Below are 17,265 nucleotides of genomic sequence, written 5' to 3'. Positions count from 1 at the left end.
CAACCTATGATGCCTGTCCTTGCTCTGTCATATAAATAAAAAAGTGCCAAGTGAAGAAGCAACATGTACCATTCTTAAAGTCTCTAGTATGGCTCGGCCAGGGACGGAATACAGCCGCTTACCCCCAAAACTCAGAGCGGATGCTCTAACCAAAACGTCACTGAGTTTGGTGTCGCGTTTTCTGAAATTTCAAATTTTATTCCTTTAAAAGTGAAACATTAAAATGCTCAGAAATGACAGCAAATATACATATATGTACATATAATATTTGAGGGTGACACAACACACAACAACAGGCATTTTAAGGTCATTTTACCTGCTAGAGCGGGGGTTAGCCTTTGATGGTGAGAGAGAGGGATTGAGAGAGAGGGAAGGAGAGAGTGAGAGAGAGGGAAAGAGGGAGGAAGAAAGACAGAGGGGAAAAAGAGAGAGGGGGGAGAGGGGAAGGGGAAGGGAGAGAGAGTGTGTGGGAGACGAAAGGGCGGGGAAGAGAGAGGGTGGTGGAGAGAGAGAGAGGGTGGTGGAGAGAGAGAGAGGGTGGTGGAGAGAGAGAGAGGGTGGTGGAGAGAGAGAGGGTGGTGGAGAGCGAGAGGGTGGTGGAGAGAGAGAGGGTGGTGGAGAGAGAGAGAGGGTGGTGGAGTGAGAGAGGATGGTGGAGAGAGAGAGGATGGTGGAGAGAGAGAGATGGTGGATAGAGAGAGAGAGAGAGAGAGAGAGAGGGTGGTGGATAGAGAGAGAGAGAGAGAGAGAGGGTGGTGGATAGAGAGAGAGAGAGAGAGGGTGGTGGATAGAGAGAGAGAGAGAGAGGGTGGTGGATAGAGAGAGAGAGAGAGAGAGGGTGGTGGATAGAGAGAGAGAGAGAGAGAGAGAGAGAGAGGGTGGTGGATAGAGAGAGAGAGAGAGAGAGAGAGAGAGAGAAAGGGTGGTGGATAGAGAGAGAGAGAGAGAGAGAGAGAAAGAGAGGGTGGTGGATAGAGAGAGAGAGAGAGAGAGAGAGAAAGAGAGGGTGGTGGATAGAGAGAGAGAGAGAGAGAGAGAGAGAGAGAGAGAGAGAGAGGGTGGTGGATATAGAGAGAGAGAGAGAGAGAGGGTGGTGGATATAGAGAGAGAGAGAGAGAGAGAGAGAGAGAGGGTGGTGGATATAGAGAGAGAGAGAGAGAGAGAGAGAGAGAGAGGGTGGTGGGTATAGAGAGAGAGAGAGAGAGAGAAAGGGTGGTGGATATAGAGAGAGAGAGATAGAGAGGGTGGTGGATAGAGAGAGAGAGAGAGAGAGAGAGAGAGAGAGAGAGAGAGAGGGTGGTGGATAGAGAGAGAGAGAGAGAGAGAGAGAGAGAGAGAGAGGGTGGTGGATAGAGAGAGAGAGAGAGAGAGAGAGAGAGAGAGAGAGGGTGGTGGATAGAGAGAGAGAGAGAGAGGGGGTGGTGGATAGAGAGAGAGAGAGAGAGAGAGAGGGTGGTGGATAGAGAGAGAGAGAGAGAGAGAGGGTGGTGGATAGAGAGAGAGAGAGAGAGAGAGAGAGGGTGGTGGATAGAGAGAGAGAGAGAGAGAGGGTGGTGGATAGAGAGAGAGAGAGAGAGAGGGAGAGAGAGAGGGTGGTGGATAGAGAGAGAGAGAGAGGGAGAGAGAGAGGGTGGTGGATAGAGAGAGAGAGAGAGAGAGAGGGTGGTGGATAGAGAGAGAGAGAGAGAGAGAGAGAGAGAGAGAGAGATAGAGAGAGAGAGATATTGTGATACAAATATTGACAACTTAAGAACTTAAAAATAAAAATCACCTATGAAAATGTTTGAAGACAGTCTACTGTCCACAGCACTGGTCCTCAATCCCACAACATAACCAGCAATGGGAATAAACCGCCATGTATTAGCCAAATCATTTATTTATTTTCCGATATAGAGGCAGGAAGGAGACCAGGCCTGAGACAAAATAAAAAGCAATTCTGCCACGAGTCCCAAACTTTACTTTAAAGAGAGTAAAGAGTAACCGTCAAGTGAATGAGTAATTGTGAGCACGAGAGCAAAACTGCGAACCTCTGTGTATGACTTGCAGTTTGCTGTGGAGGTGTTCCAAAGCCTTCACGATCTGAAAACACCAGCAGGCGGCGCCGTTTCACAAAACAAGAGTCAAAGTGCAGCAAAGAATACAACCTTCCCATCAGAGGATTTCTTAAAAGACAAATCAAAGGTCCAGGTACACAAGTAGCAGACGTATACAGGTACAGGTGTTACTTGCTTATGGTGTAGCATGGCAAAGCTCAACGACGTGCAGAATGGAGAACCCCCAAAAAAGCCTTCAACTTTACATCTGTCGTAAGATGGAGGGGAGAGAGATAACCAACTCACCGACACTGCAATCTTTCCAAGGATATCTTCAGGGATTTCCATTTTCTTTTCGATGACTTTCTTGTAGAACTTGTCCAAGGACGTGTCCATGAGCTCCATGCAGATCCACACATCGCCCTAAGATAAATGGGGAGGGGAGAGACAGAGTTGGAAGACAGACGAGAAGAAACACAGCAAGGCCATCGGGAAACAGCGAATGACAGACGTAACCAGACTCAGTGAGTCGGAGGTGTAATGATTGGAGCAACAAACAACAACCACAACAACAACAACAACAACAACAGGCATTTTTAGGCCATTTTCCCTGCTAGAGTGGGGGTTAGCCTTGCGGTCCCCATGACAATCTTCTCCATTTTGCCCTATTTTCTGCATCTCTCCTTGTTAACCCCCTTGCCCGCATTTCTTCTTCCACCACCTTTAACCAAGTCTTTCTCCATCTTCCCCGTCCTCTACTTCCTTCTACATTCATTTCCATCATTCTTCTCAACCAGTCACTTTCATCCTTCCTCAACACATGACCAAACTATCTCAACCTGTTTCTCTTCACAGCATCCATCACAGGCTCTATTCCCATCATCTTTCGCAATTCATCATTTGTCTTCCTCTCTCTCAACGATACTCCACACATCCACTGAACCATTTGCATTTCCACCCTTTCCAGCCTTCGTTGCTGCTCTACATTCATTACCCATGTCTCGCTCCCATAAATCATAACACTTCTCCCACATGCAGCATACACCTTTCCCTTCAGCTTCAACGACACTCCCCTCCTCGTCAGCACGCCACTCAGTTCCCGAAACTTCTTCCATGCACATCTCACTCCAGAAACCGTTGCCGAGTCTGATCCACCTTCTCCATTCAGCATGTCTCCTAGGTAGCAAAATATTTTCACACCTTCCAGCTTCACGCCGTCTCCAAGATCCAACTCAACATTTCCTCCATCTGCAGCTCCCTCTGTGCACACCTTACACTTGAATGTAGCTGCCACACTGGTTAATGACCCTCTCAAACCACTACATTTTTGATGAACCCACTCAGCGCACATTGTACATTGAATGGAGTTCACTCCGACATCCTTCCTGCACACAGCACACGGACACTTCCCAGTTCTTTCCACCTCACCACATGCTTTGCATCTGCTTGGATTGATTGGATGATTGGATTGGATTGAATGATTGGAGCATCCGCTCTAAAACTGGGAAGGTCGATGGTTTGAATCCCAGGCAGGGTCATTGCAAAGACATTTTTGCTTTAGATGCTCAGCATTTAAAGGGATAGAATACAAAACAACCATAGGTTGGGCAATCATTGTGCAGGCTTGATGGGCCCAATGGCCTCCTCCAGCGTTGAGGTTCCTTGAAATTAAACTCGTATTACATCAGGAAACGGTTCACTCCAGCATAATGTTTAGCTTAACTGAAATACAAAACAATCCTTTGTATTATAACAAGCGTTACGCCTAGGTCCCCCGTCGGTGAAGTGATGCGAGTTGACAAAATGGAAGACGCAAGGCGGCCATCTTGGATTTTGACATGGCGACCCAATTTTCAATAGCGTTCTTCCTGATGCGTAGATACACCCACACACCATTTTAGACGTTAGCAGTTCGTTTATTTTTCACAATATTTCGCTCACAAGGTTGACATGTATATGGTGGCGGCCATCTTGGATTTTAACGTGGCGACCCAATTTTCAATAGCGTTCTTCCTTATGCCTAGATACACCCACACACCAGATTAGAAGTTGGTACTTCGCTTATTGTACCCCGTCGCACCACGGAGCGAAAGGGGGACTATGGTTTTCCCCTCCGTCCGTGTGTGCGTGCGTGCATGCGTCCATCTGTGCGTGCGGACGTCCGTGCGTGCGTAAGCGAAGGACCGAATTCTAATTTGATGTGTGGGTGCAACTAGGCATATGGAAGAACCCTATTGAAAATTAGGTCGCCACGTCAAAATACAAGATGGCAGCCGCCATGTATGTCTGACGCCATGTATGTCTGAACCTTGTGAGCGGAATATCTTGAAAAATAAGCGAAGTAACAACTTCTAATCTGGTGTGTGGGTGTATCTTGGCATAAGGAAAAACGCTATTGAAAATTGGGTTGCCACGTCAAAATCCAAGATGGCTGCCGCCATGTATGTCTGAACCTTGTGAGCAAAATATCTTGAAAAAATAAACGAACTACTAACGTCTAATCTGGTGTGTGGGTGTATCTACGCATAAAGAAGAACGCTATTGAAAATTGGGTCGCCACGTCAAAATCCAAGATGGCCGCCGCCATGTATGTCTGAACATTGTGAGCGGAATATCTTGAAAAATAAGCAAAGTACCAACTTCTAATCTGGTGTGTGGGTGTATCTAGGCATAAGGAAGAACGCTATTGAAAACTGGTTCGCCACGTCAAAATTCAAGATGGCCGCCACCATATATATGTCTGAACCTTGTGAGCGAAATATCTTGAAACATAAACGAACTACTCACTTCTAATCTGGTGTGTGGGTGTATGTATGCATAAGGGAGAACGCTATTGAAAAGTGGGTCGCCAAGTCAAAATCCAAGATGGCCACCTTGCGTCTTCCACTTTGTTAACTCATCACTAAACCGACGGGGGACCTAGGCGTAACGCTTGTTTTTCAAGTTATTCCGCTCACAAGGTTCAGACATACATGGCGGCGGCCATCTTGGATTTTGACGTGGTGACCCAATTTTCAAAAGCGTTCTTCCTTATGCCTAGATACACCCACACACCAGATTATAAGTTGGTACTTCGCTTATTTTTTCAAGATATTGCGCTCAAGGTTTAGAATACATGGCGTCAGACATACATGGTGGCGGCCATCTTGGATTTTGACGTGGGTTGCATCCACACACCAAATTAGAATTCGGTCCTTCGCTTACGCACGCACGCACGATCGCACGCACGGAGGTGAAAACCATCGCCCCCCTTTCGCTCCGCGGTGCGACGGGGGACAATAAGAGCAACCCTTCATTAACAAGCATTCTGAGTATTGCGCTGCAATACATGTCCCCTACCGGCAGTGTGTCGTCCAGAAAACTGTTGGGGAAATTACCAAGGGTTATTTATCCACAGGTTCTGAATCGTTCCCAATCACAAATTACCTCAGGACAGGCTCACCTGTGATTCGCACTCGGGACTTTGATTTATACACCTTACAGACAGGTCAGCAGAAGCACGACAAAATAAGTTGTTGATAAAGAACCTTTCGAGTCGCTAAATATCAGTAATTTATTATATTTTCCAGTTCACGATCAATGATCGATGTGTATATATATGTTGCTCAGCTTGGCTCCGCCCCTCCCGAAAGCGCGCGCTGTGTCACGCTTTTGACGTTTGTGAGACGAGGCTGAGGGCGTGTGGTGCGGTTTGAGGAGAACTCTAGAATAAACAAGAGACATCCATTTTTAAAATATTTTTGTTGAATTAACGATATCTGCCAAACCACGTGCCCTATCGCAAATTCCAAAAGGACATTTTAGTAGACTGACATGTTGAGCAGATCTGTGAAGTTTCCCCTCGATTGGATCAAAAATGAGGGAGGGGCTCGGTTTTAAAGGTTCATGCTTAAAAACGTCATAACTCTGAAACCATGTGACGCATGACGTCATGCTCGATGACGTTTTTGTTCGTCATGGGTATGCGATTGTGTCTGCAAAGTTTGGCCTTGATCTGTTCAGCCGTTGCAGAGTAACAGGGGTTTTCGTGTTTTCACGAAAAACAATATGGCGGCCGAACGACGTGACGTGTGACGTCATAATTACCATTAAAATATTCTACAGACCGAGTCCCCCTAACGGGGATAACTTTTGATCTCAATCGGTCCTATTATTGCAGAGAAAATCTTTTTTAAAGGAAATTAAAACTTAAAATGGCACTGAGTTAAGGATCATCAGAATTATCAGAATTCCCAAAGTTCAAAGTGCCATAACTTTGTCAAAAATGATCGAAACGTCGTGAAGTCGAACTTGACCTGTAACCTATCATGAGGAAACCATGTGCCAAGTTCGAAATCATTAGCATTAAGCGTTTAGAAAAAAAGTCCGGAAAACTGTTATTTGCGTGATGGACTGACAGACTGACAGACTGACGGACTGACGGACTGACGGATGGAGGGACGGCGTGGAAACCTATAGTCTCCTCCGGTGTACAACGGTAGGGGACTAATAAGGAAGTCAAATGATACTGTAAGGGCAAATAAGGCCTAACCCTAACAAAACAACTTCACAAATAAACCAAGCAAGGATGTATCAACGGAGTGTTTTCACACGGCCTCACCTCGCGGAAAAGTGCTCCGTAAAAGGTAACAGTATATGGACAGTCGACTGTCCGCATCGAGATGTCCAAATCCATCAGAAGACGCTTCTGCTCCTGGGAGTTGACGGTGGCTCGAATCCTCTGTGACAAAACGGACACGCACACAGACAGAGCCGTTCGGCACACTCGGCAATTCCAACAGCAACGGCGACGATGACTTGTATACCTCGTGAAAATACTATACCCTCTAATGAGGAAATTGGGAACGGCACGTTGCGGAAGCCGAAAATGCACGCGGAGAAATGGACGGACCAGATAGTTTGCGGCCTTTTTCATCCGCAAAAAGAGCGCTTTGAGGGCGGCCGTTAAATTCCAATTTCCTTTGTGGAATCTTCTTGCCATTATGCTCAACTTAATCAGATTTAGTATGTTTTGGTTTAACATGTGGTGAATAGTTATGCTGACATGTCAGTCAACATCAATTGCGTTCGACAATAACGATCATATATATTTCAGGAATTGCAAACCAAACACAGCAAAATCTTGTGTTCTCTCCCTGTCACTCCGGAAGGATTAATCAATAACCCAGCTATCTGTTCCCACTGCCAGCCAGTGAAGACATTCTGTCTCTTGAACTTCGAGGCCTCAAAATAAGCCTGGACCCTTCCGACACCTACCACATGGAAAAGCTGATCTCCAAAGCCAGGTGAGGATTGGTCATCATCGGTCCTTCCTCGAAATATCAGAACCATTCTCGGCCTACAAAGGCCTTTGCCCATATTTCACTGGAGTACCGCTCTCCCCTATGCACTGGCGCCCCAGCATACCATCTGTCTCTCCTGTATTCTATGGAATCTAAAGCTCTCAACATTACGATTATTCCTCATAGGTGGAGGTTGTGTGTCAGGAAGTGGGTGGATGGGGAAGGTCGAGAGAGAGAGAGAGAATTTGATTTTATCGGCATTTGCACGAATCATTCAGAAGGTGGATTCCATAAGTCAATCTGCTCAGCCAATGTCCACTGCTCATTCACCTTTCTCAAATCGCTCGATCACTTTGAATTTCACCTTTAATGAAATGGCTTTCCTTTGTTTCTTAGGCATCACTAGTGCATTTGGCATGCAGTGACGGCCAGGTGATTGCCGGCAGCCGCATAATAACAAACTCCATGTTTGTAAACTCCAAGCGGGCTTTCATGTGTCTTTCACTGAGGAGAGGCTTCCATCTGACCACTCTGCCATAAAGCCCAGATAGGTGGAATGTTGCAGTGATGGTTGTCCTTCTGGAAGTTTCGATCCATACAGGATCTTTGGAGCTCAGCCAGAGTGACCATCTTGGTCACCTCTCTTACCAAGGCCCTTCTCCCCCGATTGCTCAGTTTGGCCGGGCGGCCAGCTCTCGGAAGAGTCCTGGTTGTTCCAAACTTCTTACATTTAAGAATTATGGAGGCCACTGTGCTCTTGGGAACCTTCAATGCAGCAGAGATTTTTTTGGTAGGCTTCCCCAGATCTGTGCCTCCACACAATCCTGTCTCTGAGCTCTGCAGGCAGTTCCTTCGACCGCATGGCTTGGTTTTTTCTCTGATATGCATTGTCAGCTGTGAGACCTTATATAGACAGGTGTGTGCCTTTCCAAATCATGTCCAATCAATTGAATTTACCACAGGTGGACTCCAATCAAGGTGTAGAAACATCTCAAAGATGATCAAGAGAAATGGGAGGCATCTGAGCTAAATTTCAAGTGTCATAGCAAAGGGTATGAATACTTATGTCAATGTGATATTTCAGTTTTTTCTTTTCAATAAATTTGCAAAACTTTCTAAAATCCTGTTTTCTCTTTGTCATTATGGGGTATTGAGTGTAGATTGATGAGGATTGAAAAATTTGAGATTTGAGATTGAAAAAGATGAGATTGAAAAAATGAATTTAAACGATTTCAGCATAAGGATGCAACATAACAAAATGTGAAAAAGGTGAGGGGGTCTGAATACTTTCTGAATGCACTGTAAGTATCTACTTTATAAGAGAGCCATTGGTCTGTATGTCTGTGTATGTGTCACCATTTTTCTCAGAGATGGCCAAACGGATCTTTGTCAAACTTTCAGAGGTTCATCAGCGATTATCTGGGATTGTTTTCGGCAAAAAATAAAAATAAATTTCAAAAAAAAAGTTCGCTTTTTTGATTTTTTTAAAATCGCTCTATAGTGCCTCAGCCTTTTTGATTAATGACAGTTATATACAAGTACACATTCGCATAAATAAACAACACAATCACCAGATATTTGAACAGAAATAATAAAACAATTCTGGAAGCGGTCGAAGTTTGAGGGAAGGATTCTTCTTCTTCCTGCCGTCATCATACTTAACTCAGAAACGTGATCAACGGCACATTCAACAGCATATATTCAACAAAAAGGTAAAATAATGATTTGACATTTGTGATGGATTCTGATTTGGATGTAATTGCCTTTCCATTATATTTGCCCTCATTTCAAACATGTTAATGTTTCTTTTTCGCTTGAGCAACACCGGGTACTCCAGTTATAAACGCTTTTATACTTCACTCGGGGTACAAATACAAATACAACTTTGTCTGGGGGGTAACATAGGCTATGTGGCCGCAGCCTCATTCGGGGGTGTGGGGGACCGGGAGAGGGGCGTAAATTCCCCATGTAAATGTGTAGCGTGTACCGCCAGCTAGGCTGGGCCAAATCGGAGGTGATTTTCCTAATTCAATGTAATTTACCTAAAAGTTGTGAGTGAGTATCAGGAACAAAATCATGAAAAAAAAATTCAAAAATATTGACGTTTTACGGTCAGACAGCCCGTTACCATAGCAACAGTTACAGACGACTCAAAAAATGCCTAAATTGACGATTTCTCAAGCTGTGTTTGACCCCCAGAGTTGATTCTGGTACCAAAAGATGCAGAATTGAAAGCCAAGGATGATTGGATAGCTTAACAATGTCTGTGACACAATTCAATACTACTTTTATCCAAAAAACTGATTTTTGTCTGAAATTTCAAGTATATTTATGGAAAAAAATTGAAAATTTTGCTTTTTAATCATAGGATAACCATTAATCAGATTAAATTTACTTTAAATTGTCTTTTACAACCTTGTATTGTCCAGTTTTTATAACTGTTATAACGTTGTTTAAATTTGGCCATCTTCATTTCAATAAAAAAAAGTTAACAAAAGCAGCTTACAATCATTAATTTTAATGCCTGCTTTCGGTTGTTACTGTAACCATTCATCAGGGCGTTCAAGGCGCTCTTGCACACATCAAGGATAGGCGCTCTTGTCTTCGATACAACGGCAGTGAACTCTGGGGTCAAGAGTGGAGTCGTAGTAAGACTGGAGACTGAGTTTGGCAGGAGTCTTCTGCAACTGGCGTGTCGGCACCACATCCACGAATTGGTTGGAGGGGCGTCTTGCTCAATAGTGTATGGCCCCACCACAGGACCTAATGAACAGCTGTTCAAGCGACTGCTCAACACTTGGAGTGAATTGGACCAGGGCAACTACACATTGGTCGAGGTGTCTGCTCAACAGAGAGAGCTGGCTGGCCATGTACATGCCACCATCACCTTCCTTCAGACGTGGATGGACAATAGCACAAAGGAGACTCTTCGACACGACTACCTGGAGCTGGCACACCTCACACTGCTGTTTCTTGGAGGGACTGTCCCTGATGGTATGAGGACCATCACTATCAAAGCTCCTGGGGCATTCCACCACGCCCGTTGGATGAACAAGACTTTATACACTATAAAGGTGGCACTCTTCCGTTGGCAGCTGGGAGATATCTACACACCCGAAGAGCTGGAAGACATAACCAGTCTCGCTGCATTCATGTCAGTCTTCTACACTAAAGCGTGGTTGACATGTACCAGTGCTGCAGATGCACCATCTAACGACATGTACCTGATGAAGAACCTCCTCAAGGCTGAGGCCAGTATCGCAAAGAATCCAACAAAGTGGCCTGCCAAATTTCTGTCCTTTGTGACTGTGGCCCGAGAGAAGCTACAAAACCATTTGTGGTACCTCTCAGAGAGATTGGTCTCTTTGGCACTCTTCTCGGACAGAACGTCATCTGACAAGCAGACTATGAGAAGGGCTATGCTCAGGTACCATGGGACTGCACATAACATGATACAGGAGATGCCAGCCTCACAGCAATTGGGGAGTGAAGCCCTCAAAGACTTTGTTGGTTACGACTCTTGGAGCATGTTTGAACTCTTGGGTATTGACTCCAGTTTTGTCAAGCTCCCCGTTGCACAGTGGCCCACCTCAGACAGCTATCGTCATGGCAAGGAAGTTGTGGCCAAACTCCCAGTTGTCAATGACGCAGCAGAGCGGACACTTGGACTCGCCACAGATTTGAACACTAACAAGGCCCCCAAATCTGAGGCGCAGCTCCAGGCTCTATACAGGGTTGTGAAGGGCGTCAGGGAGAAGCTGCATGGACTGGCAACATCCACTGAGGTTGTGACTAAGAAGTCATTGGCCTCCATTGATTACAATTGGGACTAGGTTTTTTATTTTGTTATCAATGTTCAATGTCAGACTTTAAATTTGAGACAAAAAAGCTTAATCAATGACAAAAGTTAATTTAAAGTACATTTAATTTGACTATAGCTCTGATTAATGATTATCCTATGATTAAAAAGCAAAATTTTCATTTTTTTTTCAAACAAATGCCTTAAATTTGAGATAAAAATGTGTTTTTGGGATAAAAGTTGTATTGAATTGTGTCACAGACATTGTTAAGCTATCCAATCATCCTTGGCTTTCAATTCTGAATCTTTTGGTACCAGAATCAACTCTGGGGGTCACACACAGCCTGAGAAATCATCGATTTTAAGAATTTTTTGAGTCGTCTGTAACGGTTGCTATGGTAACGGGCTGTTTTACCGTAAGACGTCAATATTTTTGAAAAAAAATTTCATGGTTTTGTTTCTGTTACCCAGCCACAACTTTTAGGTAAATTACAACCTTGTAGTATGAAAAATTGAAAATCACCCCTGATTTGGCCCAGCCTAATTCCGCCACCTGGTGGAAGTGGATATTACAATTTCCTTTTTACTTGTGCAACACTGAGGTTATGAAGCACTCTTTGCATGGGATAAATTTTCCTCCTTCCCTTCCCCCCCCCCCCCCCCCCACAAAACGAAGGGCCTGTAAAAGCCCCCCCCCCCCAAAGATGTATATGCAGCACATCTTTCCCCTCTCTCTCCCCTCCCCTCCCTCTCCCCTCCTCTCCCCTCCCCTTTTCACTCCCCCCATTAACCCCACTCTCACCCCTCCCTCTCATGCTTCCTCCCACCCCCCGACAAAAGCCTGGTACTCCTGCTAGTATGTCATAAAATATATTTTAAAAAGTAAGAAGGATGTAACAGATGGGACATCAAAAATAATGTAAACAAGGTGAGGAAAGTCACAATACCTGTCCTCGGTTTCTGCCAGACGTAGCACTATGCATTCAGGCCAAAGAGTTAAATTTTCATCTAATCAGAGCATAGAATATTTTGCCTCATGCCCTCAGTCTTTCACGTGCCTTTTTGCAAACTCCAAGCATGCTGTCATGTGCTTTTTTCTCAGGAGTGGTTTCTGTCTGGCCATTCCTCCATAAAGCCAAGATTTGTGGAGTGCTGCAGAGACTTTTGTCCTTCCTGCAGATTCTCCAATCTCAGCCAAGGAATGCTGTATTTCTGTCAGAGTGGTCATTGGGTTATTGGTCACCTCCCTGACCAAGGTCCTTCTTGCCCAGTTGCTCAGTTTGGTTGGACGGCCAGCTCTAGGAAGAATCTGGGTAATTCGATATTCTATCCTTTTCCTAATGATGGAGCTCACTGTGCTCTTGGGAACTTTCTAGGCTTCCTCATAATTCTATCTTGGAGTTCGACAGACAGTTCCTTGGACTTCCTGGTAGAATTTCTGCTTTGACATGCACTGTCAGCTGTGGGACCTTGTATAGAAAGGTGTGTTTCTTTCTATATCTTGTCCAATCAATTGAATTGGCCACAGGTGTACTCCAATCAAGTTGTAGGGACAGCTCAAGGATGATCAAAAGAAATTGGACAAACCTGAGCTCAATTTGGAGTGTCGGAGCAAACGGTTTGAATACGTATTGACTCAAGACATTTTGCCTTTTCATTGTACACCACTCCTTTCCTATTCCATCTCTAGGCGCTGCATGACGTCATTGCCGGGCACCGAAGGGGGCTCGGCAATGACGCACGTTGAAAGGGAGTACTCAGTTTTCACTCTGGTTGTTTGTTTTCTTTCTTTCTTTCTTTCTTTCTTTCTTGTTTGCCCGCGTGATATCTCAGCCATTCTTTGAGGTAGGAATCTGAAATTTTGGCACAATCGTGAGCAATTGACTTGGCACAAGCGGTGTATTTTTATTAATCAATTAATTGATTAATTACTTAATTATTATCGATTAATTAAGTACTTATTTTATTTCCTTCCTCATCTGGGCAATATATCTGGCACCTTTTGAGCTAGGAAGCTGATATTTGGATATGACACCGACCAAGTGATTTGGCTGTAAATGGTATTTTTGTTTTATTGATTAATCAATTAATTGATTAATTATTTATTAATTAGTTAATTAATCAATGATTTTTTTTTCTTTTGATTAATGACATTTAATTCATTTTCAAAAAGCTACAGATTCGGATGAAACACTGGTGGTTGAGGTAATGAGGTATGCTATTAGCCAATGGATTAAGAAATTGCTTTACGATGATTATTTATTGATTTTTATTATGCAATTAATCAATCAATTATTTGAGTCCACTTTGACATTATGGGGTATTTTGAGTAGATCAGTGAAAAAAATAAATCTCATTTTAATCCATTTTAAATTCATGTTTTTTAATTCAAATTCACACAACAAAATGTGAAAAAGTCAAGGGGTTTGAATACTTTCTGAAGGCACTGTAAATCCTGCGCATATGCAGACCAAAGCATCCCCCGGCCACTCTTGCCTGAAGACGGATTTTTTTTGGTCATAATTGGTCGAGCATCAAATGGAGCTGCCGATTCAAATTTCGAGAACCCAACAAGCCGCAAGGCAAAGCCAGGTCACTGGAACTGTCGAGCGGCGCAACTCCGGACATTCCTCCCTCCCCACCCTCCCCACCTCGCCACCCCCGCGTGGCCTTCTGCCCCGCCAAAGGTGCCAGATCCGGCTCGATTCTCACTCCCATCTAAGTCATTATATTCGGCACAGTCCTCGATCCCACGGAACTCGGTCTCATGCGGGCGGAACTTTGCAAAAAGGGAGTCGCCAAAGCTCATGTTTGCGTTCTCAGCATGATGGGGTCGGCAAAACCCAACAAGCTGCAAGGCCAGGCCGTGTCCCAAATGAATGTCGATCAATGTGACTCGGGTGCCTCATGTGTATCCCTCTGCCTCAACAAAGCTGCGTGTGTGTGTGCGTGTGTGCGTTTGTGTGCACGTCTGCATATACACTACCGGTCAAAAGTTTTAGAACACCTCAATTTTTCCAGTTTTTATTGAAATTTACACAGTTTAATGTCCAGTGAATAACCTGAAATGGTACAAAGGTAAGCAGTCAACTGCTCGAGGTTAAAAAAAAGTTTAGGTTAGCAAAAACGGGAAAAATAATGTAAATTACAGTTATATTGTAAAAAAAAAAAGACTTTCTTCAGGGAACAAGTAATGGGTTAACAACTTACAGCTGTTCTGCAGCAATGTAAGTAAATTAAGCCTTGAAAGTTGATGCAAACAATTCCTACAGGTGTCCCAACCTCTGCTGATTACTTGATTACAAACCCCCTGTCTGTATAAAAGCAGTATTGGAATAGACTGTTATTACACCCTCTGAAGCATTATTTGGACAATATTGCACTGCAGGAAGTTGTATATTGGAAACTGGAGGAAACTCTGACAGGAAGAGGTCTGGCAGACCCAAAGCCACAACAGAATCAGAAGACAAGTTTCTGAGAGTCAACAGCTTACGTGATAGGCGGCTCACAGGACAACAGCTTCAAGCACAGCTTAACACTGGACGAAGTAAGCAAGTCTCAGTTTCAACTGTAAGGAGTACACTTTGAGCTGCAGGTTTGACAGTTCGAGTGGCAGTAAGAAAGCCATTGCTAAGATGGCAAAATAAGAAAAAGAGGCTTGCCTGGGCCATGAAGCACCGCCAGTGGACTACTGTAGACTGGAAGAAGGTCTTATGGACCGATGAATCAAAATTTGAAATCTTTGGTTCATCACGCAGGGTTTTTGTACGCCGTCGAGTAGGCGAAAGGATGGTTCCTCAGTGTGTGACACCAACTGTCAAACATGGAGGAGGAAGCGTGATGGTCTGGGGCTCTTTTGCTGGATCCAGAGACGGCGACTTGCACAGAGTGACTGGCACCCTGAACCAAAAGGGCGACCACAGCATTTTGCAGCGCCATGCAATACCCTCTGGTATACGCCTAGTTGGTCAGGGGTTCATCCTACAGCAAGATAATGACCCTAAACACACCTTCAGGCTATGTCAAAACTACCTTCGAGGAAAAGAACAAGACGGTCGGCTTCAAATCATGGATTGGCCAGCACAGTCTCCAGACTTAAACCCCATCGAGCTGGTTTGGGATGAACTGGACAGAAGGGTGAAAGCAAAGCAACCTAGAAGTGCAACACATTTGTGTGAACTTCTGCAACAGTGTTGGGAAGAACTTCCCGAACAATATTTGATTTCCATTGTAGAAAGAATACCACGAGTGTTCGGCGGTTATATCTGGAAAAGGTGGCGACTTTGCCGAGTCAAAAATGTAAATTAAATTTTGTTAAACAAAGTGATTCTATGATTTCTTTTTTATCTCCAATTGTTTATTTGTTCTATGCTTAATTTCAAAGTGCATTGAGACATTAAACTGCGTAAATTTCAATAAAAACTGGAAAAATGAAGGTGTTCTAAAACTTCTGAGCGGTAGTGTATGTGTGCCATATAGTGTGACGGACAGCGAATTACAACCCAGCCCCCCTTTTCAAAAATCCTAGGGATTTTTTTTTTTTTTGTATACAAGATCGAGGCTCGTGAAAGAGCGAACATTAATCACCCAGAAAGACAAACCGACACATAAAACATATAACATCGAGAGCGGTAGACAAGATGGGGAGAGAGGGGGAAGGACACAAACACAACATTTGAGAGCAGGGACCGAGAGACATGGAGACATCGAGAGATCTGAGAGAGGGCGAGGGCTTTGGGGGGGGAGGCATAGGAAGGGGTGGGGTGGGAGAGGTATAACACATATGGACACTGCCAGGACTTCCAGGAAAGAAGTTGGAATTTCAAACAAGGTGGATCTGGGGTGAATTAGCAGGGGTAGAAAAGATCAAGGTTTTGGATGGGGGAAGATAAGAGATGGTGGTGAACAGCTGTTTTAAAGACCTGGAGGGAGGAGTGGGATTGAAGGGAGTGAGGGAGTTTGTTCCAGAGGCGGGAGAAAAGAGGAATGAAAGAGTGAAGGTGAGCAGAGAGCCGAGATTTCGGCAGCTTAACCATCAGAGGGTTGCTGGCAGATCTTGTGCGACCTGTAGGAATATTTGGGGGACAGAGCACAGAGAGCTGGGGGTGCAAGGCCGGAGAGGAGTCGGTAGAAGACAGAAAGACCACCTACCTGCCTGCGGTGAGTGAGTGAAAGGCCCTCAGAGATAGCTTCATCGCGGGAGATTCCAATAATTCTGAAAGCTTTGGTTTCAACAGCGTGAAGCCGAGCTAGGTGTGAGGCAGGAGCACCGGCCCATAGGGGAGAACAGTATTCCATTGAGCTGCGGATGAAAGCCTTGTATGTGGTGAGGGGCTCAGGTGTGCCGAGGAAGGACTTCGCACGACGGAGGATGCCCAGTCGGCGACTGGCTTTGGAGGCCAGCTTGGAAATGTGGTTTTCCCAAGAAAGATCATAATTATGGTAATAAATCATGATTCAAACAAGTATTTGCATATTCATGAAACCGGAGTAAGTTACCAAAGTAAGTTAGCAGAGAGTCCCCCTGAGCCCCCCAATGAAAGTTCATGCGGGCAAAAAGCACAATCCCACCTACCTTGACCGCCATAATTGTGCCACTGGTCGTGTGTCGGACTTTCTCCACGACGCCGTAGGCTCCTCGGCCTAGCTCGCATAGCGACTCCAAGTCATCTGCTTTCACTTCAAAGTTCTAGTGGGAAAGTGGGGGTGGGGTAGGGGGGAGGAGTTTGGAAGGAACAAAGAGTGAAGGAACAAAGAGAAAGAGGAAGCGTGTTCTGTTAGTATACAAATATACCATTTCTGACCACCGAGTTGAGTGGACTGGCTGAGCAGTTTCCTCCAATCGAGTGGAAGAAGCCATGGCTTGCTATGTCCTTACTACCATCTGATTGGAGAAAAACACTGACTGGACTGAGTGAGTCCGGTCAGTCTGTGCAGCAGGAATTTAGCCAAAGTTTCAAAAGTAGATTTAAGAGAGAATTACATTCCACCTTCCTCTCTCTCCCTTTTGGCTCATTTTACATGCGCCTGACGTCTTTCACCATGGAGCTGTACGATTCACCATCACGCCACGATGCATCTCAACTATGAAAGGCTGTCTAGTTATTACGTATGCAACAATTGTGGAACTTCATTCTCCGTATGCAGTAGA

General features: G+C 44.7%; 1 protein-coding gene across 1 annotated transcript in view; it reads right to left on the bottom strand.

Moving 5' to 3' along the window:
- Positions 1-17,265, bottom strand: part of LOC137427819 (dual specificity mitogen-activated protein kinase kinase 6) — an 80,620-nt gene that overhangs the window by 19,598 nt on the left and 43,757 nt on the right. The window contains 4 exon segments of the mRNA XM_078777755.1: positions 2,028-2,079; positions 2,340-2,456; positions 6,634-6,753; positions 16,690-16,803. Of these exon segments, the coding sequence (XP_078633881.1) occupies positions 2,028-2,079; positions 2,340-2,456; positions 6,634-6,753; positions 16,690-16,803 (403 nt within the window).

The sequence above is a fragment of the Myxine glutinosa genome, chromosome 5 (assembly GCF_964187855.1).
Source record: "Myxine glutinosa chromosome 5, kmMyxGlut1.1, whole genome shotgun sequence".
In the NCBI taxonomy this organism is placed as follows: Eukaryota; Metazoa; Chordata; class Myxini; order Myxiniformes; family Myxinidae; genus Myxine; species Myxine glutinosa.
The sequence above is the reverse complement of the archived record's forward strand: the minus strand, read 5'-3'. Positions and strand labels throughout refer to the sequence as shown.